At 48.3% G+C, this 25177-nt stretch overlaps 7 protein-coding genes across 9 annotated transcripts; 4 read left to right on the forward strand and 3 right to left on the reverse strand.

Annotated features, from left to right (window-relative positions):
- Positions 1-1607: 1607 nt before the first annotated feature.
- On the forward strand, positions 1608-3060 carry AAFC00_002277 (uncharacterized protein; the record flags this gene model as incomplete). Its single annotated transcript, XM_069347995.1, has 3 exons — positions 1608-1783; positions 1833-2147; positions 2196-3060. 3 exons carry the CDS (start codon positions 1608-1610, stop codon positions 3058-3060), a joined length of 1356 nt encoding a protein of 451 aa, XP_069201657.1.
- Positions 3061-4735: 1675 nt separating this feature from the next.
- AAFC00_002278 (uncharacterized protein) lies at positions 4736-5543 on the forward strand (the record flags this gene model as incomplete). Its single annotated transcript, XM_069341572.1, has 6 exons — positions 4736-4738; positions 4801-4857; positions 4918-4933; positions 5070-5195; positions 5248-5460; positions 5515-5543. 6 exons carry the CDS (start codon positions 4736-4738, stop codon positions 5541-5543), a joined length of 444 nt encoding a protein of 147 aa, XP_069201658.1.
- A 4278-nt stretch (positions 5544-9821) lies between these two features.
- AAFC00_002279 (uncharacterized protein) lies at positions 9822-11102 on the forward strand (the record flags this gene model as incomplete). The annotated part of the gene is made up of 4 exons (XM_069341573.1): positions 9822-10039; positions 10087-10296; positions 10350-10536; positions 10590-11102. 4 exons carry the CDS (start codon positions 9822-9824, stop codon positions 11100-11102), a joined length of 1128 nt encoding a protein of 375 aa, XP_069201659.1.
- Positions 11103-12283: 1181 nt separating this feature from the next.
- On the reverse strand, positions 12284-13455 carry AAFC00_002280 (uncharacterized protein; the record flags this gene model as incomplete). Its single annotated transcript, XM_069341574.1, has 2 exons — positions 12284-13292; positions 13364-13455. The coding sequence occupies 2 exons, from the start codon at positions 13453-13455 to the stop codon at positions 12284-12286; spliced, it is 1101 nt and encodes a 366-aa protein (XP_069201660.1).
- A 2159-nt stretch (positions 13456-15614) lies between these two features.
- Positions 15615-16181, reverse strand: AAFC00_002281 (uncharacterized protein; the record flags this gene model as incomplete). Of its 2 annotated transcripts, none has more annotated exons than XM_069348504.1 (3): positions 15615-15671; positions 15732-16002; positions 16051-16181. In XM_069348504.1, 3 exons carry the CDS (start codon positions 16179-16181, stop codon positions 15615-15617), a joined length of 459 nt encoding a protein of 152 aa, XP_069201662.1. The 2 variants fall into 2 exon arrangements, with proteins under 2 accessions (XP_069201662.1, XP_069201661.1); XM_069348641.1 differs by having other exon boundaries at positions 16051-16157.
- Positions 16182-16751: 570 nt separating this feature from the next.
- Positions 16752-18245, reverse strand: AAFC00_002282 (uncharacterized protein; the record flags this gene model as incomplete). Of its 2 annotated transcripts, none has more annotated exons than XM_069341575.1 (2): positions 16752-18053; positions 18141-18245. In XM_069341575.1, 2 exons carry the CDS (start codon positions 18243-18245, stop codon positions 16752-16754), a joined length of 1407 nt encoding a protein of 468 aa, XP_069201663.1. The 2 variants fall into 2 exon arrangements, with proteins under 2 accessions (XP_069201663.1, XP_069201664.1); XM_069347996.1 differs by having other exon boundaries at positions 18141-18212.
- Positions 18246-19116: 871 nt separating this feature from the next.
- Positions 19117-21213, forward strand: AAFC00_002283 (uncharacterized protein; the record flags this gene model as incomplete). Its single annotated transcript, XM_069341577.1, has 1 exon — positions 19117-21213. The coding sequence occupies one exon, from the start codon at positions 19117-19119 to the stop codon at positions 21211-21213; it is 2097 nt and encodes a 698-aa protein (XP_069201665.1).
- Between the last annotated feature and the right edge of the window lie 3964 nt (positions 21214-25177).

Consider the following 25177-nt stretch of genomic DNA (forward strand, 5'->3'; position numbering starts at 1 on the left):
AGGACCTTAGGCTTGTGGGTGCTTACCTTAAGCAGCATTAGACTGCGTTAATTTTCACTTCTGTGACAACAAGGATAGCGAAACAATGTCAGCCCTTCCTTTGAATGCGCGTATTATGCAAGCCGACTTCAATTTACACATCTGCTCAGTTTCTTTATCTAAAACTCAAAGCTTTGGTACCGTAGGCGATATGGTTTTGGTCATAAAGAGCAGCCTGTGATTTTGCAATGGGTCAATATCGCGCCGATAAGGGTTCTGTGGGCTTGCAATGACTCTGGAATCGGCCATCAAATTGTTTGTCGGATGGTGGATTAATGTGGGAGCGCGACACGAATGTTTATTACAGGTGCTGTAGTGGTGTGTGCGGGGCTGCTGCAGGGCCAGCCAATCATATGACGCAGTGTTTCTTTCCCCTGCTGATCGCGGTTTCAAACGAGAAGCGTTTGAGCCTCAAAGCTTGCAACGACGACGGCCCTCCACTTCTCAAACCCTCGATCCGATGCATGGTAAAGTGCTGTGGGAAACCCTACAGTCTTACTGCGGATATTTGCCTATCCAGCTTACGGTAATATACAGTGACAATCTTACAGACGTGAGATAGCTGCGCTTGTAGTTCCAATTCCCCGTCCTCGAATGCAGGTTCCATGAAGTCAGGCCTGTCCGTCGAAGAGGCAAATGCCGATATGCTGAAACTTGCGTTGCCTCGAAGTCCGTCACATTGTGCTTGACTGGTAGCGTTCGCCATCCAGAATACCTAGGTAACCTGCATGCAACAATCGGACTAGATGAGGAGATGTACAAGTACTTGTGGCCGGGACAACTACTGCGTGGTACTTTCCACCCAATGTTGAGCCACATTATCGACATGGTTCAAGTGGCATACCCCGACTAGTCTACTTGGGCTATTGTTCCACACAGCTTCCACGTTGTGGCCCTAAGGCGGGGACGTTGAACGACGATCTCGAATTAACTACAGGAACTGGTGCAGACAATAGCAAAACTCTCAAGACCTTCATTCTGAATTTCACACCAGGAAGCACGAGCGAATGTGGCACGCGGGCGATGACTCGTCAACCAAGTAGTCAACCCTTTGCTGGCTTCGTAGATCTGGTTGATTTTTACTAAAAGCGGCTCCTTCGTGATGATGAGGGTTTCTTGATCACCATACCCCAGAATACTAGCATATTGACTAGCTCCCTCGCCAATAGATGAACAGGATTCTGGTGGTGAGCACGGTCATGGTGGTTCAGACAGAGTTAGATCAGGATGGGTTCCTTGCAAAGCAATGTAGTCCACTGGACTACTTATGCACCATGCTTCTCGCCGTTGATTGTTGTAACATGTATAGAACCCACAACGCATCACCTATTTTATGCTTCGCACTCCCTTCCTTTTGTCTCAACACACTGAACTCCCTTCGCCATACCTGCACGGTCCTGTGCCTATTGTCCCACCAGCTGAAGCACATTCGTTCAGCAGACCCTGGGCTTCCGGATACAGAGTCATTGTACGGGAGAAGCTAACTCGATTGCTGCTTTTCTGCTGGACTGGGACTACTCGAGAAAGCTCTTGCATCACACAGGGAACCTAAGCGTCTGGTCGCCATCATGACGGTGCCGCCTCAATACTTCCCATACCCTCTCAGCCAGAAGCCTTTGCCTGACGATCTGCGCCGAGGTCTCTATGCTCCTGGATTACTGGCTGTCTTGTCTACAGTGGGAACCGTTGCCCTCCTTTCCTTTATTGTCTATCGAATGACAACATGGCAACGACATTATCGGACGTATGTTAGAGCATGTATCTCACATGTCCAGAGGACTAATCCGTAATAGCTTCGTTGGATACAACCAATATATTGTTCTCATCATGAATCTTCTTCTCGCGGATTTGATCCAAGCTATCTCATTCTTGGTCTCTTTTCATTGGATTCGACAAGACGCCATGCTTGCGCCTAGCACGGCCTGCATCTCCCAGGGGTTTCTGCTAAACATCGGCGACCTCTCATCAGGCTTCTTCGTCATGGCGATTGCACTTCACACTTTCTACACTGCTGTCAAAGGTCGCAGATTAGAGCACAACCATTTCATGTGGTCTGTCATCGCCACGTGGGGTCTCGCTCTCGTACTGAGTATTGTTGGACCAATAGCGTATGTCTTCTCCTTCGTACACTATATGTTGATACTGACTTTCTCCAGACATGGTAACAAATACTTTGTAAAAGCTGGGGCTTGGTGTTGGGCAGGTCCGTCCTACGAGAAGGACCGACTGGCTTTGCATTACATATGGATTTTCATCGTCCAATTCGGAACCATCATCATATACGCTGCTGTCCTGGTTCAACTCAAAACGGCCATGAGGGCCATTGTGCCTAGTATCCGTGCTCAATCTGACACTTTCGCCAAAGTCGATCATGCAGCGAGACTCATGGTTCTATATCCTTTCTTTTACATCATCTTGACCCTCCCGCTGTCCGCAGGTCGGATGTGGAGTATGGCTCATAAGGGTACAGAATTACCGAACACCTATCAATGTGTTGCAGGAGCGCTTCTCTCCAGTTCGGGTTTCGTTGACGCTGCCTTGTACACTCTGACACGCAAGACGCTTTTGGCCGGTGGTTTATCCAAACCAATTCACAGTCACAGACATCACATTAACGGAAAAGAGAGCAGTAAGAGCGGGGAAGTCAGTCTCTCTGATCTGCCAGGTGGTATCACTCAGACACGCACTGTCACAGTGACCGGTCATGTGTTGAAGTTCCCTATGGATGATGAAGAAGACCATCGTGGCAGAAATGTGGACAAGACAGTCTACCATAATTTCGAACGATCCAGCCATAGCCCGACTGGGAGCCTCGATCCTATCATCGGTACTGTGGCCAATACAGTATCAGAGAAGACCCACGATAAAGGAGTCAAATTCGCATCCGATGTTCGCGTAACGGCCACCTCCCTAGACGATGTCAGTGACGATGATAATTCGACGAAGTCCATCAACGCGCACAAGACTTCTCCAAGCGGAGACAACAGGACAGAATACAAGGATTTTTCCAGATCGGCATGAGCGGGTAGGCATTTTGATGTTACGTATCGCGAGACCTTTCGCATTTTCAACAGATTTTCGGGCGGCCCCTTTTCCTTTTTACGAGATACCACTTTCAGATTTTCATTCTCATCGGATTATATCAGTGTTTTATGACCTGTGCCGTTAATTTTCAGTAATATGCAAATATACCAGAAAACAACATCTGTTGCTGAATCGAGTCCGCAGTGCAGGAATCCATACAGCAGGCACTTTTGCTGAGTCTTTAAAGATATTATCAGCTCAACTCGAACCGCTGCGTCACAGGCACATGCAAGTGGTCGAGCTAGTAATGATCGTTTATCGTTGCAGGTCCTCTAGGATTTGCATGCTCGGGCTTCGGATCGGGCGATTGGATGATCCAGTGCAGCACGACGATCAAATTCGCATGTCCTGCACTGCTCAAGCTGTTCAGATGCCTCTCTCACTTCTTCGCGATCGTTGCTATGCGCATTTTCTTAGGTGCGTTTTTTTTTCAGCGACTCTATATCGTCCGAGTGCCTGTACCGGAAGGGCGCAGCAGCACCGAGGACCCATCAAGAACATATTGCTCTCGCAGTCAACAGTTTCATTTCATCTTGGTTGGTAAATCAATCTACATTAAGTATTTTTCCGGATCTAGGAGGGCGCACAGACACCTCAATGGGGACAGTTCCGCTTTATATGCACCCTGTGCCATGGGACTGAGAAGCCATATTGATATGTTCAGGAGATGCAATTCATAATGTGTATCACCACGCACAGATGTGTTGTGGGTTTATCCTCCCACGTGTGAAAGAAGCGACTTCGCCAGTATGCTAAATTTCAGGAGTGGCTTAGATCTTATGTTGGGACCTTTGAATGATTGGAGAGGTGCGCAAATCGCTGCCTATATATAGACCTGGCATATGAATTGCTGCGACGAGCAACCTCTATATCTTGTACTTGCAGGACAGTTGTGGAGAGGTTACGCGTAGACGATTACATGCCAGGTTTGTCAAGTAGATTACTTACCCCACTGAGACACGCTCATACCTTTTCTTGTTTGAGCGCTATCTACTCCGTACTGTGTATCTGTCGTCGTTCGCGGCGCAAGAAGTGACAAAACTGCCAAGTCAGCCTCCAATGTGTATCATAGGGACACATGTTCACATTTCATTTTTATGCTCAAACCTACAGCGTGTGGCCGTAGAAAGCTGCACTCCATTGATGCCGCATTTGTACCTGCGAGTGAGTTCAATAGTTCTCGACCGACACAGTCCTGGTGTCATCTCCATCTCAATTGCGACGCGTGAGCCTTGCACACTATGCGAACAGGCACTCTCCATTTATTTACTATGCTCATGACAATGCTCGACGAAAGAATAAAATGAAGACTTCAATCAGAATGGTAATGCTGCCTTACGTACTGGGGTAGAGGTGCCTATTGCCTACCTCCTGTGTACGTACTGCTGGATTTGTCGTTTTCGGACAACCCCTCGTGGCTCCTGCCCCGGCCCTGAATCATATTCTTGGCGCAGTGACGCGTGAATCGTAACATTGGGACAACGCACAGAAAAAACGAGGCGACCATTCTGTGCAACACTTCTCAGTACTAAAGAGGAGCATCAACGTTACATCTGACATCTATAACTCTCATTGAACCCCGTCGTAGTCCGTCTAGCAAGGGACACCAAAGATGGTAATGATGAAAATACGTGGTCTTGGCATTGGGGTTCGGTTACTGACGCGCTTGTCCCTTAGGCTGAACAATTTGATGAAGAGCAGATGAAGGAGTTGAAGGAGGTTTTCAGAATTTTCGTACGTCAGGATGTGTACTCCCTCAGATTCAGAGTCGACCATATGCTCACGTTTCAGTAGGATAAAGACGGTGATGGTAAGTGTTTCTTTGGATCATCGTAGTCATGTCATGGTAGAACGAAGCGCTCATAATAGACCTATCCATAAAACTTCACGAATCGCTTGTAACTGGGTGGTGTACCTGTTTATTGACTTGTCCGGGCGTTTTCTAGGAAGCATATCTGTCCAGGAACTCGGCGAAGTCATGCGCTCGCTAGGTCTCAATCCGTCGGATGAGGACCTACATGACATCGTCAATGAGATTGACGTCGACAACACAGGCACGATCGAGTTCGAAGGTAGGTAGCCACGTCAGATTTGCTTGAAGTCGCACCCAATAACACGGAACAGAGTTCTTCGCGATCATGTCACGAAAGGTCAAGAAGTCAGACACAGATTCCGAGCTGCGCGAGGCATTCAACATCTTCGACCGTGATGGGAGCGGAACCATCAACGCCGAAGAGCTTCGCCAAGTCATGAAAGCTCTTGGGGAGGATCTCTCGAAGACCGAGATTGATGAGATGATCAAAGAAGCTGACAAGAACGGCGACGGAAGTATTGATTGTAAGTCGACTTTGTGCTATGATGAAAATCGCTTGCTTACCTCGATGACTACAGATGAAGAGTTTGTCAGAATCCTCCAATAGGCGTGGTGAAACGAGGCAGAACCGCGTATATCCATCCCCTTGATACCGGTGAATGGTTCAACGGATTCGCACAACATGCGTGTCTATCGCTTGGATCTTGGGAGGATTGCACCATCGCTATGGAATGATCATGGATAGGCCTAATCAGGTATTTGAGACTAATCAGGAACATTCATAAGGCCGGCGATATTCCAAATCAATTGAGCATTACTACCATACTGCTCCCTTCTATTATCATATATCTCGTGCCTCATGTATCCCATGACTTCGGTGCCGTCGCCCTTGCGTGAAACACCATCCCTGCCCTAAGACCTTTTTGTTGGCCCGTAACAAGGTCGGCGACGAACGACAGCAATGAGTTAGAGCTGCAAACAAGAGATTCCAGGAATCTGAACTCAAAAGGTAAGGAACAATCAAACGTGTTGCGAACTTTTGACAGCATATTACACTCTCGCCCACTCGACATATACATAATGGGCCAGATGAATGTCTTAGACGAGCAGATAAAGGACGAAGCATGAAAATTTATCGAGGCACGAACCATTAGTCAGGTTGGATATCGAACTTGTCCGCTTGGAATGGTTGCGAATTTTGCGCCTTGCTGTATGCTCAATGCTCTGGAGGTGCCACATCGGACCAGATTGGACGTATAGGCAATTGCATGTAAGAAGGAATTATGGTTTATCTGACATACACAAAATGTGGATTTGAGGGGAACCCTGTCTGTGTGTCATCCCGTCTCTGCTTGCCCGGCCTAGCACCTGCTCACTTTCGCAACTTACGAGGGATCCGCTGTTCGGTCTACGAGCGCACATTAGTTGCTTTGATAACATTCTTGGTCTCTATGCTATTGTTCTCAGATGGTGGATGTTGCGAGGTATCGGGAAAATACACTTCTTTCTGTATCAAGCGCCTGCGCAAACATTCTTGACCACCACTTCCTCAAGGCTTCCTTTCCTGGCAATATTGCATCCACCCTACGACTAGGGTGCAAGCCGAGGCCTCCATGGGAATGGGTGCGTGTCATCCCCAAGCATGTTGCAGCCTACGGTACAGTTGATCAAATGTTGTAGTACTTACCTTAGGCATCGAGCACATCTCAAGTAACGATGACTTCATTGGCCGGGTATCTCCTTGCCTCCAGCTTTAGGAAGTCCTACCATTGTGCTATAATCGTGTCATCCTGAAAGCCGATTGGATATCTTGTCGTCATTGCGAGGATGTTTGATGATCAAGACTGAGTTTCTCAACCTCATTGGTACGTTATAGCTGACCTTGAGGTTCCGTAGTCTGGGGGTGTAACACAACTATCAGCTACAGACCCAAAGTGGAATATCTCTTCCGAAAGAAGAGAGTAATGGCCGAGACTAGATATTGTAGGCAACAACGGAGTCTTACCATTCAAGCCCCGGAAGGTACAAATTGATGCGATGTGAAGCTACAGGTCTTCGTGCAGCAAGTTCATGCAGATCTTGGCGCGTTCCACATCACCATGGTCACCTAAGATCGTACAATGTACATCCTGTTTTATATGTGATATATTTTGGTGTTGAGCTCTGTTAGATGCCGTAAGCAAGGCGAGGGCCAGGAAATAGGAGTCAAAACTGCGTACTGCTAAAATGCACAAGGCACAGACATGACATGAAGATGCCGAGCTGCGTCCCTGTTCACCTACGTCAATATTATATCTATCAGTTGCACGAACATGTGAAGGGTTCCGCGAAATGGGATTGATGCTCGTGGAAATGCGAAAGATATCAATTGATGGCCGCAGGAGGACGCTCGGGCGTGAGCCTTGACTTCTACCCAAAGCTCGTTCGCATCACATATCCTGTTCGAGAAGTGCTTGCTCTTCATTCGTGAGACAGATCCTCGTGTCGTCGGTGTGGACAGCCTTTCGTACTGGCACTAACACGATTGCGCAGTACTCTTTGCCAGCAAGTCACACATAAAGGAGTCCGAGCGATTAGCACAACTATATAATGTTGAGTCTTTCTTATCGGAAATTGAAAATGTGGCGCCTTGCTTCGAATACTCCTCTGCAGAGTACACAGCTTCATTAAGAATCTGATGATATAGGTATCATCAGGTGTTTGTACTCATTCTTGCAAGTATGCACAATTGCCCCAACACTGCGGTGTTGCCCAACTAGGGAGGATGAGACAAACTGGAGGCCAATGCGTTTATAATAACACAGCGGCCGACTTCCTGGAAAGAGCTCATATCAGTATTCACGCGTTGTGTCTCATCTTCACTCATTCGCTGGGCTGAATGTCAAGTAGCGGGACCCGTGAGCTGTTGTATCCAGGGCCTGGAGAACAGGTAATGTAAATCTCAAGATTTTGACAAGTCGCACGTAGCGGTCTACTACTGCAACCCAAAGCTTCGCAAAGTCCATGACTGTGCTAGAGCACGAAGTGATTTGATAAGTGATCTCGTCGGAGTTTGTAGTTTCCGCAAGGAGAAACTTCAAACACGGGCTGATGGCTCTGATCTTCACATACCTTTAACTTTGCGCCGCCTACAAGGGCATGACACATTGACATCGAAAAAGCATGGAAACCTACGACACCCTTGCACACCACGGAAGATGCAATTATTACCATATTTCCATGAGCCAGTGTATACCACACGGTCGTATGATATCATAGACTATTCAATGCCGTACCGCGCAGAATTTATGGGTTGGTGTTTGTGGAAGCTGTATCAGTCTACAACGTTCTTTTAAGAGGGGAAGCATTAATCGAGGCAGTAGGATCTCGCACACAAGGGAGGGCACCAAAAAGGGCAGTCGCATGAGTTCACTAATCAGTCCAATATCAAGGGTAAGCTACTGTAGGTATATGCTCCACAGTGGCCTACGATCTAGGACCTGCGCTTTGATATGCTGCTGTAGTCGTTGTGCAGATACTTGTACGGTGTACCAATGCGATGCGAGCCGAAGCCTTGTCGCAGCACGGAACACTTTTGCAACTAGAAAAAAAAAGCCCCACATAGACCCCACTACCTTGACAACGGTGTGATCATGATGTAAAGAGTCATTGAAGTGACGACGTGGTCGAGTTTCAAGTTTCATCATGGCATTCGGCTAGGAGACTGGACTGTTGTTTACAGTAAGGTAGCCAGTCGGCCTGCACTAGAAGGCTGCTCAAAGATAACGTCCAGTTGCATACTAAGTATGACCCAGCTGTCTCCGTACGCAACCCTTCATCCCCACTGTGCCGTTGCATGTGCATTCGAATGTGCACACCGGGACGTGTGTAGAGCTGTGGTCTATACATGTCACTTGCTCTATCACAATACGTAAAACTTGACCATATTTGCCCTAGGGACGCCTCGGATATACGACGGGCATGAGCACGGCATGCTGCCCGGGAATCGGTGCAGCCCCCTGTACGAGATATAGCCGTTGCCAGACACCTGTCATCCAAGCTGCTGGGAAAATCAAGGTTCGAAACACTTGGAGGATGTCACCAATGTAACCCGATCACCATTGAGGCCAAGGATGCAAGCATAAATCCTACGAGCGTACAGTTAAAATCCTACCTACGCCTCGTGGGACATGCCTCCGTAGCGTGGCTACGGCTGTCACCTGCTACGGCTAGTCAGCCAGACAACCTCTCAGATTTGATAATGGCCCCGTTTTATAGCACTCATTGCACACTATAATAGGGGTCGCGCAATTGCCGTGTCCATGTTCTGAACACTGCGTGAATTCCCATGGACGGATCGAACACATACAGGAACCCTTTCTAGACTCGAAACGCCGATCAGCAGCGGCGTGGCCCGATCCCCCACGTGGGAACAAGCCCGAAGCCGAATGTCCACCGGATATTGGCCCTTCTCGAATGCACAGTATAGCGGAAGACACAAATTCTATACCAAAGCTGCCCATGACCATTTCGCTACGTTGACACAACCCGTCTCGGCTCTAGCAAGCCTGCGAAGGATGCAGAATCACTGGTACGCTTGAAAAATGTTCATTGGCATCGTCTCACACGAGGATCTGGGGTAACGCCCGTGTTGCATGTCGAGTCAGGACAGTGGTCGAAATGAAATAATTATCGGCTTATTTTCGTAGACTCAGATCTGGTTCTACATTGTGAGATCTCGAACTGAGTGCCATCTCCGCGCTTGCCATGCAGCCGCTGGGGCGATAGATATACATAAGGCGGGCTCCTCTTGACTCGATCGAGACAGTGCTGCTTTTCTTCTCCCTTGCCTTCATTCACCTCTGTAACATCGCATGCTCTTTATCGTCCCATCTATTTCTTCTAGATGGCGACTACGACTGGAGATTACCAACTTGCCGCTGCTGCTGCAGGCTTCACACTTGGTTTTGGTTTCTTGACGGTCTGGAAGGCTATTAAACAGACCAGGCAAAACAAGTCACCCTTACGCAGTGTATACGTTTATATGCTCTGGGGAGAGATCTTGTCCAACCTCATCATCGGTATCCTCGGATGGCTATTTCTTCACGAGGTGCTAGGCGCGACGTACGTTAGTCAATGACTCTTCGAGTGCATCATACTGATAGTCACAGTGCAATAGTGTTGTTTTGGATCCTCTTCTGCTATGTCTTCGAAGTGCAACTGCTACTTCAAATTATCATCAATCGAATCGCAATCTTCACCGAGCGTAGGAGCACTGCTACCTACATGAAATGGGGAACTGCCATTTTCATCACATGTGTGAACATTGTGGTTTTCTGCATATGGATACCCGCGCATATGGTCCCTCCTCCATCTGCGAAGTAGGTTCACTGGAGCTAATGTCTCTTGTGGTCCCTTGTTAACGGTCCAATAGACTTGTTCATATCAACGTATACTGGGATCGTGTCTCGAAGGTTCTCATTCTCCTTGTCGACGCCGGCCTCAATTGGTACTTTGTCCACGTTGTCAGCACCAGACTTGTCAAACACAACGGACTCAAGAAATACAAGTCCCTCATCAGATACTACACACGTCTGGGAGTCATCTCTGTCTGTATGGATGTAAGTCCTTCTAAGTCTTTTTTGCCTGTTGCGCGTGCTGACTCCTGTCCTAGATTATGCTTATCGGCTTGATGTCTTTGCGCAATCAAGTTGTGTATATTCAATTCCACCCTGTCGCTTACATGGTAAAACTTAATATCGAAATGTCGATGGCAGACCTTATTGTCAAGATTGCTCGTTCTTCAGAAATCGACGTTCACGATATGTCATCTGGACCAAAAGGCCTGCCAGATACCAATACTATTGGCGGTTCGAAGGTGCCACCGGGCATGCACAGCGGTGTGCATGACTATGGTCCAGGTCAAGCATCGACTTTCAAAGCAGCGCATGCACCAATATCAGCGCAGGACCAAGCCGATAGAGATGATGTGAAAGGAATCACGCGGCAAAGAGAAGTCCAAGTCTACATCCAAGATTCAGATGGAGACTCATTAAAGATGGACAACCCCAAAAAGATGAGCAGGGATGATGGTCACGACCTTACACTGGAGCGCCACCCCTCACGAACCTCCAATGGTTCGCAGATACCCTTGAAGGATATGCACCCACATAGTTCATATGCATGAGAGGGCTTTATCGAGGCCATCAGCAAGTGGCCTTGCGAAACGCATTCGAAGAGGGCAGAGGGAGGAAGCGGTCCCTCGCTTAGGGACTCTCGGTGCACGCAATTTCTACAGCAAGCAGGTGTCTATAGCATGCAGACCCCTGCTGCATTCAGTGACTGGCTGGAGGAAGCAGAGCCTGCAAAGATACCCAGCATGCGGTGCATGCTTCGCCAGCCAGGATTTCGATTCTCAGACATGCGTTTAATTGATGTTTTGACATTCTCACCAGGATCAATAGAGCCGAGTTCGAGCCCCATCGACAGCCTGATCAACCACAAGCGGTCATCCGGAACGACAGGGATTTCATTTGTAGCGATTTACAGGAGCTACCTCTCTCCACAGGAAGGGAGGACAGCCCGGAATTTTTTGTATATACCCCCCAGTTAATCACATTATGAGTAACGATCGTCACACTGAGTTTTGAGGAGAGGCTCCATGACCGTCTACTGCCTTGACAATTTCTTCTGTCCCACAAGAATGCTGAAATTTTGCGGTCACACGACGCTGTTCTACGAGCTACTACTGTGCACGCACAGCCATAGACGTCCTAAGCTGTACCGGAGCCTTGGCCAAACATAATCTTGTGGCTGATGTCTGATCTAAATTGAGCTTAGCCCATGCAGTCAACCCGGGAACACCGGACACCACAGTGGCCTACAGCTGCCATGTTCATATTCATTTGATCGCTTCACGCTCGTACCAAAAAATCTTGCACTCTCCTGACTTGGTGGTCCACAGCGGATCCTGACCGTGAATTGCGCTAAGCCGGAGTGCTTGCACCTTTTTGCACTGCTGCTGTAAAATGTCCAAGTCCATGCTCGTGCCGATAATTTCTGACGCGTCTGAGTCATGGGCGATTTCCTCTGGCTCCTATCGAGGATTGAGCAGTTCGATCCCCTCGAGAGAATAAGATGTCTCGATGGCCGATGCGCAGATGGCTGTGGGTGGGCTGCGTGATCAGGAACTAGTCTCACGGTCTCGAACCAGTATCTGCAGGAACAATCTATGTTATACAGTTTCACTAATCATTAACAGGACTCCGCTTTAGAAGTTGGAAGTTGGAAGATTTTTCAGAGAGGACCTCTGCACTCGTATCTGTTTAGGTGATTGTCTGTTCATCGTTATTGCAGTCGCAGGCTCTTCTACTGTCTCTTGTTTTCCTGAACTGCTTGCTCTAATTGTCCCAAGAATCTCCACCGGGTCTTTGCACCGGCATCTTTCTCATACCAGTCATTCAGGGTACCTTTTGGGAAGAAGTCGAGCACTGCCTCTACAGTAGGATCATGGGCAATGATGATCAGTACATTTTCTGCACTGTCAAACTCTTGTAGTCCTGCGATGCTCCAATTGGCCGCCTCTAAATCGTGGTTGAAGTCCTTGCTCATACTGAGAAAAGGCGCATTGGCACTCTTACCACAGTGGACATCTACGAATAGATGACCAGGGCATACTGTTGCCACAGTGTGCGGGATCGGCGAGGGGACGAGATTGGTCGGGATAGGAAGATACTCGGATGGCCTCAGCTCACCCGCGTGGTGTGACGCGTCGCCACCCAGGAAGACAAAAGTTGGCGGTAAGACTGTAGTTCTAGCCAGACCACACATGTGGCCTACCATGTGGCCTGGTGTATCAAGCAGATAGAATGAGCCGTCGCCAAAGTAATCGTGAGCGTCGAATCGGCCAATTTTCAAGCCTTGCTTGAAATCAATCTCGTGCAGCTCACGATCTTGAAAGTCATGCGCGAAGACGTCTGACTTCTGATTTTCCGGATACGCAGGCAGGAAACCTTCTTTGAAGCCCTTGCCAACCACGAGTTTCGTGGAGGTGGGGAAAGTAGTCAAGTCTCCAATATGGTCAAAGTGGGGATGACTCCAGATAACGGTGTCAACAGCACCATCTCGAACCGGGATGCCGTTCTCCTCCAGAATCTCACTGACGTTTTTTTTGATATCGAAGGTGGCGCCAATATGTTTGGCAAGTGCGACTATACCGGGTGGCAGGTTCTCCCAATCCTTCCTGATTCCGAGATCGAAAAGTACGCGTTCTCCATCATGCTCAATGAGGAAAGAGAAGCTAGGCCCGCTGAGGCGTTCTGTTCCCTTGTATGTTGGTGTATGAAATAGATGAGACGGGAAGGAAAAGCGCGAAGTGCTATCTCATCACGTCAACAACTTGTGATGCGGGGGCATTCATATCGAATCGATCACTCAGTTCGAACTTACGTATCGATAATCGATATCCTTACGGCATTGTTCGATTTGGGTATATTGAGTCTAGCAGGAGCCTTCGGTGGTACTAGTGTAGATTCACTCATCTTCGGCGGAATGATACAAGCACGACGTCCGTAGGCAGACAAAAGTTGCGACGCTCGAGTAGGTGAGTTGTAACAATAAAATCACCAAATAGAGCTGCCTTAGTATAGTGGCAGCGACGATGCACTAGTAAAGTATCAGAGTAAGACTGATGTCGCACATCCGGGACCCGGACACGGAGAGTCAGGTTCCGAGACACAGGCACTATGGGGAACGGGAGGCCTGGATTTGATAAAGGAGTGCAAGATGGAGTCGTCTGCTGTTGTGCTTTTTTGTATACGGGACCATGCATACGAGTAGCATGTTACATCGGGGCAACTCTTCCGCTGTGGGTCATTTCTAACTTACTTGGTCAACGCGTACTTATGGCTGATGTACAAGGAATTAAACTGCAAGGTATGAAATGTTCTAAGTCTTCGTCGCATAGCCCGGCCTGTTCCATATTACTGCTTGCCCAGCTATATCGATTGAATATCGTCGGTGACCAGGCCTGAGTGTACATCTAGAAAGTTTGTTTGTAATAACCACATTCGATTATGATCCAAGCCTTGGATGTCTTCTGTGTGCTGTGCAGACGACGACTTTAATCACTACTTTACCTCACACGTGCGTCTGTGATATATGCGACACTACCTTATGAGATAGTTCGTCCTCACAACATGATCCTGGTGAGCTTCCTATGCTATCCTGGCTTCGCAAAGTGTGTGCATGTCTTACCTCAGCTTTGGGTCATTACTATAATGCCATTTATATCCCTGTCACTCTCACTCACTGTGTCCTGCCGATCATATTCTGATCTTCCCATCAGGGTCCTCTCCGTGCTCGCGTCATCTCGGTCGGTTTCTGCTCGAGCTCACGTTATTCAGCAGTTAGAGAGAGGCGCTTATATCCGGGTCAAGGCAGTCACGATCACTTTCAAGCCACATGCTGGGCGAGGACCTTGTCATAAGCACCTGCTTTGGTCAACGCCATTTATGTTCCGATTAAAAGGGGCACCGACGACTCCGATGTGGAAGTACTTGTACATCAGTATATACGAAGGCTATCATGATCTCTGTATCTAGGTAGCCTAAAGGTATTTGATTCACCGTTCCGCCACGATTATGACCCATCCAAGTATGGAGTCAAGTGATCTATGATTGAAGATCTTGATCTACGAAGTCTCGAATTGCGTGCATACCCTGATGTTCGAGGAGAACGACAGACCTTCGCAATCAAGCAGGATCAACAAAATAGGGACACGCTTCATATGCTGGTGTGTGAATAGCAGTAGAGGTAAATATACTCTATGTGCACGAATATCCTCCTTGTTCTCGTTCGATAGCCTCAAAATTGCTCCAAGGTAGACATAATCACCATATTGGATGGAAATACACGGCGCAGAGTGGGTACTCCTGTCTGATAATGTTTGCACTACTTCAAGTGATCATGGGTCTACTCCTCATACTTTGACAGTAATGGAGATGGCTCAAGAGAGCGACCGCAATAGATCTTGTGTCAATGTGTTGCCTACTTATTGACAACATGACTAATTGTAAAAGTCACACTTACAAGGAGCAATCTGGTCGGACTCCGGTCGAATGTTTACATCAAATATCTGCGAACCAAGGGTGCTTCAATGCTTGGACCGCTGTGATTCTCTTCACAGGATCAAGATTCATCATGCCTCGAATGATATCTCTAATGCCTGTGTCTTTGATCTCTTGCCAGTCAGAGAATGGCGAATAATGGCATTGTTCGTCATTTCGATCTTCCCAAAGCATTTGCAAGACTTGGCAGCTGATCTCATCATCGCAAATATGCTTCATGAGTCCATGAACTCCTTCCCCATTTCCAAAGTAAGAGACTTGTCGTTGCAAGTGGATCAAAGCAGGGAGGGCGCCCTGTGTTTCATGAAATTTGAAGTCATCATCGATGGCAAAGATGACGCGCTCAAGAATGGCATAGATGCACAGAGGTTGTCAGTAAGCAGACCTCCGTCTCATGGAAGCAATACGTACTGTTATGCCGAAGGAGAATATATCAGAGGGCTTGTTAAGTTCGCCTTTGCAGTGCCCTTCTGGGCTGCGCCAGCTGTCGTTGCCTGGCAGCATGCCTTTGATACATCTTCCCACGGGAAGATATGCTGCATTTTCAAGGTCAGTGATTTGGGTATTCTCGATCAACGGTTCCTGTGAATCGTGTCGGTAGTCGACCAGAACGTTGTCAGGCTTGGTATCTACCTCGTGTTATCATTTATAGTCTCGAGAGCTACAAGAAGGCGACGTTAAAGATTTACCAAGATGAACGATGTCTTCAGAATGTAATTCGGCAATTCCTTGAAAGCAGCCTTCAATATTCTCCGTTTGACCCGGACGTTGATTTGCTTTTTTATAAGAAAATAGAAGTCATCTGTCAAGTATTTGTAGACAAGTATGTTCTCTTGCGGGATGTGGTCAACAGGCCCTCGTATGTGCGGGCTGTGGGGCAGTCGAGGTTGTACGTTCTCCTTGGAATTGGTGAAGATATTCTTTGGGACATCCTTCAGAATGTTATGATCTTGTCCAGATCTGTAAGAGTGTCAGTGTGCAAGGAGACAGTCCACTTAGCCCTGATACCCGGTAGTTGCTAGCCAAACGCGGCCGAAGTCTTCTCTCTCCTGTATGAGCTCCTTGAAATGGTAGTGTCGGCCAGTAGAGCCCGTCATGTCGAGCGCCCTGGCCATCGTCTTGAGACTTCTTGAAAGCATGACCAAGGGACAAGGCGAATGATAACTCGTCCAAGTAGACTCGAGAACTGACACCCAAGCTGGAATGCACACTCAGGTCGATACTTCAGCTCTGCGCGCGCAATAGTCAGTGGGCATGTCCAGTGATTTATTCGACATGTGCAAGGAGGTTAAAGCCTTGTACGACTGATGATTGAACGCTAGTGGCTTAAACAACCTGTCTTCATAGTCTCTCTACCGACATGTTGCACTGTAGCAAAGAGATGCACGGCCAAGAGATGATCAATTTATCTCAACGTACATATACGATCTTCAACGCTGTGTGTTTCACGTACGACCACAGGCAGCTGAGAACTGGGCATCCCGTCCGTTCTGCCAGACATAAGCAGTTGACCGGCAGATTAGTACTACGGTGGGTGACCACGTGGGAATCCCTGCTGTTGTACGTTGCGTTATTTTGTTCTTGACCGCGTAGCAAACAAGCGACTGTTATTATACTCCATACTCCATTGAGTATGGAGTATGTGCAATGCAGACGAGAAGGGTAATGTGATTATGATCCCGAACGCAAGTGTTGTACACATCATCTATCTACCCATCTAGTATCTTTATCATCTCTGCCACGCTCTTGCATTTTTCTCTTTCCTTCCCAGACTCCTGCCCTCTCCTCTTCTCTTCTTTATCAATAATCTCCCAATCATTCCAGTTTATACTCCTGATGCCTCTTTGATCTGCTTCACTCTTGACATTCTCCCAACCCCCTTTCATGCAGTCCTGCTCTCGGTCGCCAATGAATTGAGCGCTATCAGCCCAATCTTGAGAAACTGCTTCAGCGGTTGTGAAAGCATCCTCCATAGTACTAGCTATTACACCAGTCGGTCCTCGTTTGACCCAACCAGCGCAGTACATGCCAGGTACGTGTCCAGCAGTCATGTCGCCAGGACCAAGGGCAGGCGACAAAACACGTCCAGCACGATCGTTGGGTATAATGCCCATGCGATCGTCGAATGGGATACCCAGGTCGCTGAAGCCTGAGAGCGGAGTGCTTTTATAGCCGACACTCTTGAAGGCAATATCAGCTGGTAAGCTGACCGCGTCCGAATCGTGTGCTTTTTGCACACGCATTGACCGTAAAGCATTGAGATCAGAGAGATCGATTTTGCTCAAGTCGTCCGAGAAGGTTGTCTGATCGAAGTCGACAGCTCCAAGGCTCGAAGGATCAGTGGAAGAGGGAGAGAAAGAGACAGGTGAGAGCATATATTTGAGCTCCCATTCTTTCGCTGCTTGGGACTTCTCTACTGGTGAGCCCTTCTGCAATAGCTGAGCCACCCGCATCAGCTGCCGGGGCAACTTCTTCAGGTTTGAGGTGAGAAGTAATGATTCGTCAATGCCAGGGAAGGACACGGATGGCAAATGCAACAGCTCCCGGACTTCTTTGATAGTATACGGGGCCTGCAAGGGGCCTCGCCTACCAACAATCTTGACCCTCTTGACGCGGGATCGGGACAGAGTCGCGAGAGCAGACTCGGTCATATCGGTCTGCTTGAGTTGTTCCAGCGGAGACAGAAGAACACGAGCGACATCGAGCGCGACGTTTCCTTGGCCAATAATGACAGCCTCTTCGCTCTCAGATAGAGGGGGGGCCATATCAGCATATTCAGGAAGTCCGTTATACCAGCTTACAAAGGCACGCGCAGAGAGGACGCGATTCAGGCTTTCGCCTGGTATATGCAGCTGGCGATCTTCGGATGCGCCATAAGAAAAAAGCATAGCGTTATAATGTGGTGCGAGAGTAGAGAGTGGCAATTGATGGGGCTCGTTACCGATACGTGTGTTACCTATGAAAGTGAAAGAAGGGTGATTCGCTATCTCGGTGAATTTATCTATGCAGTTCTATTATTTCCCTACCTGTATCAGTTTAGTCTTTACTACAGCATGTGACATGCGATCTCTTCTCATGAGGAGGGATATGAGCCTCACCTTTACTTCTGGATGGTCAGGTGCAACACCGAATCGTACAAGACCATATGGTGTAGGCAAGGCTTCATACATGTCTATACGGGCGTTCGGAATACGCTGGAGCATACGATATGCGGCATAGAAGCCTGCAGGCCCTGACCCAATGATTGCACATCTGAAGTGTCTGTCAATTGATGCTGGCGTGCTGTAGTTCCGCCTTGCATCTTGCCACGGAAAAGGTTTCCTGCCGGCATTTTTCCGCCCATATGTAAGGCAAGTGTCACTGAGCTGACTGACAGTCCGACGACTGTACGCTAGTGACCGCATTGTATATGTGACTCGATCGACTTGGGATGAGAGTAAAGTAGTTGTGGCATTCGAGGCAAGATTTTCTCCGTTAGAGTGGGTGGCGGAAGAGCTACTGCCAATCGATCGGCAATGTCGTTGGACCATTCCGATAAGCGGCCCGGATAAGAGGTCGTTTCTCCACATTCCGTCATACTCCTCTTTGTCCTTTGCACCACATCTACCGGTCTACTGCTTCAGGTTCAATGCGATACGCCATACAAATATTTCAATCTGGTTGTCAACATTGCCTGGACTTCAAGCCATCGGTTCTCAGCCTATGTCGCAATCCGGTCTATCCGAAGACCGGATACAGCCCTGCATGTAAGGGGTCGTATTGCTCCTAGAAAAACCTCAAGGTTCAACGTCCCCCCACAAAAAGTCCCAATCGATAGCGTTGCTATGGCAGACCTGCTTGTTTTGCTGCAACCAACCATGTCCATAGCTACCATGCATCTGTACATAACCTACCTCAGTTGTCCTCGTCCTTGAGAGAAAAACGTTTCTTGTCTTCATCTCTTGGGTCAACGTACTTCAGTCCACAATCCGTCCGTTTTGCTATTTCCGTTGCTCATCGAGCATAATATTCGCGTCTGATTGGCATTCTTCCCTTTGCACATCAACTTTCATTTGGTGGTAGCCGCCGTGCAAGATGGGAATATCCCCACCATATATGTATAAACCTCCCTCGCATCAAGGCTCTGCTTTTGACCCGTCTTACGACTTCGATCCAAAGGCCGTCACCCGGGCTAGCTGGACAAGTGTTTCCTCTCCCAAGCCTAAGCAAAGCGGTCCTCTGATAAATTTCAACAAACACCCCGATAGCTATGTCATTTTACCTTATGGTACCAACGATGCTCCCCCTCTCTCACCAAGCACAAGAAAATGGATCGTGTCGATACGATGGGTCCAGTTCGGCTTACGCATCGTTCAATTGATCGGCGCTCTGGGCTTGCTGGCCTGCGTCATATGCATCAGAAGCATCAGTGATTCGCTGAGTTGGATAATGAGGATCCCTCCCGCGTGGGATGTCTGTATTGCTACATACGCTATCATTCATCTGTTTCGCCCCGCTAAGGCCCGCACTCCTATGTCCTCGTCAACTTACCATGCCTTTTGCGTGTTCATGGACTTGGGCCTCATCCCCTTCATGGTACTTACCGCATACTATGCAGAGAAGAACAGACAAATGGTCCCGAATAGCGAGGGAAGATGGTCTTCGTTCTTCCATGCTACGGGTGCTACCGAGACGCTCTTGTTTGTGACCTGGATTGCTGCGACCACTATTGGGGGCCTTCATCTAATCAGCGCATGTATTGACGTCTATCTGGTCGTCATCTTTCGCAAGATCGCCCGCTATCCGCCTGATGTCAACCCGCTGGAGGACAACCTCACCAGTCGTCTCGCCACCAAGCACCGATACAAGAACTCTGACCTCAGCATGACATCGGAGAAGAAGTTCGCCAACATGAGCGGTAGTACCCTGGCACTAAGCGCGCCAACTTCTTCGAATATCGGCAAAGAAAAGATGCCCGATGTTTCTGCTCAACCAGTCTCTTTCTACCAATCGCGTACTAGACTCGATCAAACATACTCGGCCCATACGCAAGAGTCCGCACGCGCATCTCGAGACAACATGTATCAACAGTCGCGCTCCGCTAGAACATCTCACACAGAGGTCAATGGGTTGCCAGTAGCAGCTCGTTACCATTCACAGTCACGCAGTAGATCAAGACCCCGCTCCCACGGTGGTAGTTCTTCCGCCAGCCATAACAGAACTTCTCAATCTGGTGCCCAAGAGCCGATGCCAAGTCATCCATCAAGCTATTTGCCCACCTATGAGCGGCCCTCTGGCTCTGGTATGCTTGTCTCGGAGCATCAAACATCTCTTCCAGCGAACGTAGCCAAAAGCCATCAACATGACTCTTTGCTCAGCGACAATTGGTACGTCATGGCCGATGATGAGTACGGGGATCTCTCATCCCCCCACCGTACACCTGTAGAGCCATGGGCCCGCAATTTGGACGAAGATCATGAAACATGTAGGCAAAGAGCTGATCGGCTTGCGCTCAACAACAGGGGTGAGCAGGGCTTACTTCCTGAGCCCTTGAAGACTCACGCTCCCACCCCACCAGCCCATGCCACTCTTGCACATGAAGGAGGTGGACACACCAACGATGAAGCCTTTTACTTCTCAGATACGACCATGTCACCACCAGCCCTCGATGCATATGGTAACTCACATGCCTCAGATGCCGCGTCAATGAAGTCAGGATCAGAAGCAAACTCCTTACGCAACTCGGAGGGCACTATTGGTCGTGCTTTGACCATCACGTCTGCCATATCCGCCGTCTCGTCTCTCTATTCCCAAGGCAGTACACCTGATCTAAGCCGCGCTCCTAGTCCGAAGCGGAAGGCTTACGGCAATTTGGCAGAAGCTACCAAGGTCATCCGTGGCTTCTCTGTGGGGAATGATAGCACCAACACCCATACATCTCCTTTTCGCGGACAATCCAATGATACCAACGATGGCAGCCACAACCTGCAGATGGGCCATGTGAAAGTAGGTGGTCGGGTAGTCAGTAGGACTGGTGTCGATCTTGTTGATGCAAACGTCATGTACCTTGACAACTCTGGTACAAGAAGTAGACACGTCAGCGGAAAGATCGCCGAGGAGGGTATGGCTGGTACAAGAAGCTCGTGGTGGAACAGCACCATGAGACAGAGAGAAGTCAGCGGAACTGCCTGATTGTCGTATGGCTCTACAACATGATCACTTTCTACAGAGTAATCCCGACAGTCTACAATGGGTATTGACATCTGAACGGGGTGACAAACGGGAAGTTGATGCCTTGACTCCCTGATCTGTCACGCTCACACGTGATTCAACGCATCTCGAGTTTCCACCAAAGTTGACGAACAACAATGTATGGTAATGATCGATGGAGACGATGACTGCAGAAGTCCCTTGAAGACGCTGGACGCTTCATGGACACTTCTTCTGCGACGAATGATGGATTGAATAGTAATTATGGCGTCACGAAAAGGAATGAAGTTGGATCGATGGGCAATTGTAGCACTTCTTTTGGCGATGGGATTGGCGTGCGGCTATTGTATAGTTATACGGAGCCCTTTTTGAAATTGAAAAACCTTCTCTTCTTAGGCCACGGTGCCACATCGTCAATTGGAACGTGAGGAAGAATAGCAGGTCGGGAGAGACAGGAGCAGGAGAAAGAGATATCTGACCAGTTTGAGGCCATGGCTCCATCAGAGAGATGCAGCAAAAGACTAGGATGAAATGCAGCCGGATAGCAAGGGGAACAGGACTCAACTATGGAGAAATAAAGAAAGCGGGAAGCCAAATGTGTCAGAAAAGAACAGCAATCACGAAAGTGCAGAGGAGAAAGATACACATAGAAAGAGAGCGGGAAGGTACATTGATCGAAATGGTAGCGGGATGCTTGGGATACCTGGGAACCACGAATAGAGCCTGACAAACTACGATCCAAGGATACTGAGAGCGATAAAAGATTGACGGTCGAAGTGTCAGCGGCTCCTGCGTTCTTGAATCATGACCCGAATCGACATGGATCCAGTGTGCAGAATGAAGACTGGACAGGGTCGCCGTCAAGGTGCTCAATAAACCATTACGCCTCCGAAGGCCTGGATCCAATTGTTTCGCCTTTCTGAATCTGTATATACGTATCAAGGACGAGCTTGAGTTCCACCGGGAGATTGCGTTGAGCATTACTTTTGGCTGGATGAGATTTGACAAGGAAGTGTTAGATTGAGTGAGAAGTGGATAGGAAGACTACTTGTTTGGCAGAGACTTTCGACGAACACAAGTTTGTGACCCGAGACGAGGCCACAGACCAGAATATCGTCGCACAAATCACCACATCACCAACGCTTGACATGCAGACGTCTCAGATACCCAACTTAATCTACCTCACTAACTCACCAAACGATGTTCGCGGTCTGGTCAGACGCAGATGTGGGCCACTACATCGAAGATGCGGACAGGGTCGCCCTCCATACAAAGACATTTCCCCATAGTATGCGGTCTAACGACGTCTTACCTTTACCCACAGCAAACGGTCGACTGTTACTGTGAACAACGGAGAATCTGACAAGCGGAGAAAATCTCCGTCTTTTTCAGATTAGGCTGCAACGAGCACGTTTGAACACCACCAAGGAGGCACAGACACTGCTGCCGTTGACGACGATTCCAAATCGTTTCAGGCGTTTTGATCGATCAAGAGATTGGCTCAACTTGATGAGGCTGAATATGTGAATCAATTTTTGTAGACTGGTATGGTCGAGACTCCTGGCCAAGCTGTACTATGTTGGACAATGCTTGGTGATTCACGAGGACCGATGGCTAAACAGGGCCGTACGCAATGCTGCAGCAAGCATTCGACTTCCTCCGATCCAGTGGTGAATCATCACCAAGGATATTCAGAGACACATGACTTTCTGACATCACTCTCTAAGGCTTGAATCTTGTTTTGCGACAACCAAACATCGACGAGACATTGAGACACATTGAAATCGCACCCAATAGAGCATCCTGGTTGACGAAGTCTTCAAAATCCATAGTCATCGAGACGAGGCCGCTTGATTCCAACACATAGAAAAGCGAGCTTACGTCCGTACGCTATAAAAGTTAGAGATTGGATAATGGTATGCCTTCCGAACAATTACTGGTACATCCGCAGACAAATCCTCAGGGGGTTTTCCGGCTTTACAACAATAGTAAGGCGAGCCGTGACCGGAAGAGTTCCGCAGGTCTTACTCGCCATTCTTTACTCCTCTGGGCATAAAAAAGCGTCATCGACCTATGTCCGGACCTCAACGGCGAGCCAGCTGCGACGTGATGCTTGACCATCGGAAGACGTTCATCAAAGAAGGGTGCGGCGAAAATAGGGAAAAGCACTTTGGTATGACATCGCGACAATTGCACGGCCATCAATTCCGGGCGCGAGCAGAGAGTCGTAGCCGCGGACCTGCTTTGCCCCCTGATCAATGTCATCAGGACAAATGCCGTATCCCGTAGATTGGAGCGAAGCAAAGCTTGTGTGGCATTGCTACATCTAACCATCCAGCGAGTGCTCAGGCTGTTTACAGTATTAAGCTTAACAAGAAGCATCTTCAAACGGTCATGACTGTTCGAGGTCAGAGGGAACGGAGACAACGCTCGAGATCGATCGAGAATCCGTTTGCAACCCGTCTATCGTAACAGACCTATATCGCAACGCCTTTAAGCACGAAACACCATATGCCAGACTAAGAACAGCATATGGTCACTGATCCGTTAGGCCGCCCGACTCGAAGAAATTTAGGTATCGACAGGCTACTCAGCCAATAGGAACATACCATTCCATTACACTCTCAGGGTATCCCTCGGAGCATTGCCGAACCAGAGACCATTGTGAGCAGTCCCTGAGACATCAAGGGCGTGGATACTCTTAGAGTATCGGAACATGTCTCGACTAGGGCTCAGTCAAGCACGAAGATCTTCCTTTCAAGTATAGTGAGACAACGGTAGCATCATGTGGTCGATCCTTCAGTGAACAAAGATAGGAAATGCTTCAATCTGTAGTGTAAGTGTCATGTGCAAAAGAATCGTAACAGCACTTAGCAGATCAATCTCACTCGTGACGATGGAACGAGCGACATCCTGGTAGTCATACAAATATAGATCGATTCAATGATCGAGAGCAGTGGTTAGAGTGCAGAGTTTGGCAAATCTTGGATAGGACATAGCGATAGTCTGGTTTGACGTCCGCCACAACCGCAATGAAGAGGGTTTCCCCATCTGACAGCACCAAGCTTCTGCCCTGAAATTATTGAGACGGAGTTGAAGACATTCGACTCTCAAACAATGGTCGCGCTATCTTTCTATAGCGGATAATGGTTGACGTTCTCGGACGGGCCGGTGTGGAATAAGCCTAAACTCCAACGGCTTTTCAATATTGAACCCTCATGATTCGATGAACAGTAAGACATGTGTTTCTGAGGTTGGTAATTCGACCTTTCTATTGATAGCATACAGATGGACGAAGAATTGCTGTAAAAATCCTGCCAACACTGACGCTAGGAATATGGATGGCAGGATGGATGAGAACTAAAGCCATTCTATCGAAGCGTAATGTATCGAGTTACCATGCTGTCGGCTCATAGTCGGTATATCGTGCCCTTCGTCTATCATGTGTGTATCAGATTAGAGCACGGTATGAGTAAATACGAATGGAATACCTTGAAGCTTTGGTACACTTGCTTTACTCTATACCACTTTACAACCGCGCATGGACGAGGGTTCATTGCTGAGACCCTTGCCGAGTAGTTGCCATCTACTCCACAACGGTAGAGTATCTCAATAAGATTCCGCTCCGGGTCGGAGTTTTGTCTGATTTCAGGATATTGTATAGGATAGACGACCATGTCACATAGACTTCAAGACGGAGAAATCTAGTGCTGTGACAGGCATCATTATAGTCCTGGTATTATTGCACGTGCAGCAAAGTCACTGCGCCTTTTGTGATCTTGTCACCTGATGCGCATTTCGATAGAAATCTGTTGGAGAGACGAGAAACTAATATACACATCCTTAGTACAGTGAAACATAGATGTATGGCTGGGGTTGAGGCCGTGTTAGCGATTAAGCATGTAAAATACAAATACCACCTTAAGCGAACAGGTACATCATGATG

Source organism: Neodothiora populina (genome assembly GCF_041146345.1).
Source record: "Neodothiora populina strain CPC 39397 chromosome Unknown canker_contig_14, whole genome shotgun sequence".
NCBI classification, from domain to species: domain Eukaryota; kingdom Fungi; phylum Ascomycota; class Dothideomycetes; order Dothideales; family Dothioraceae; genus Neodothiora; species Neodothiora populina.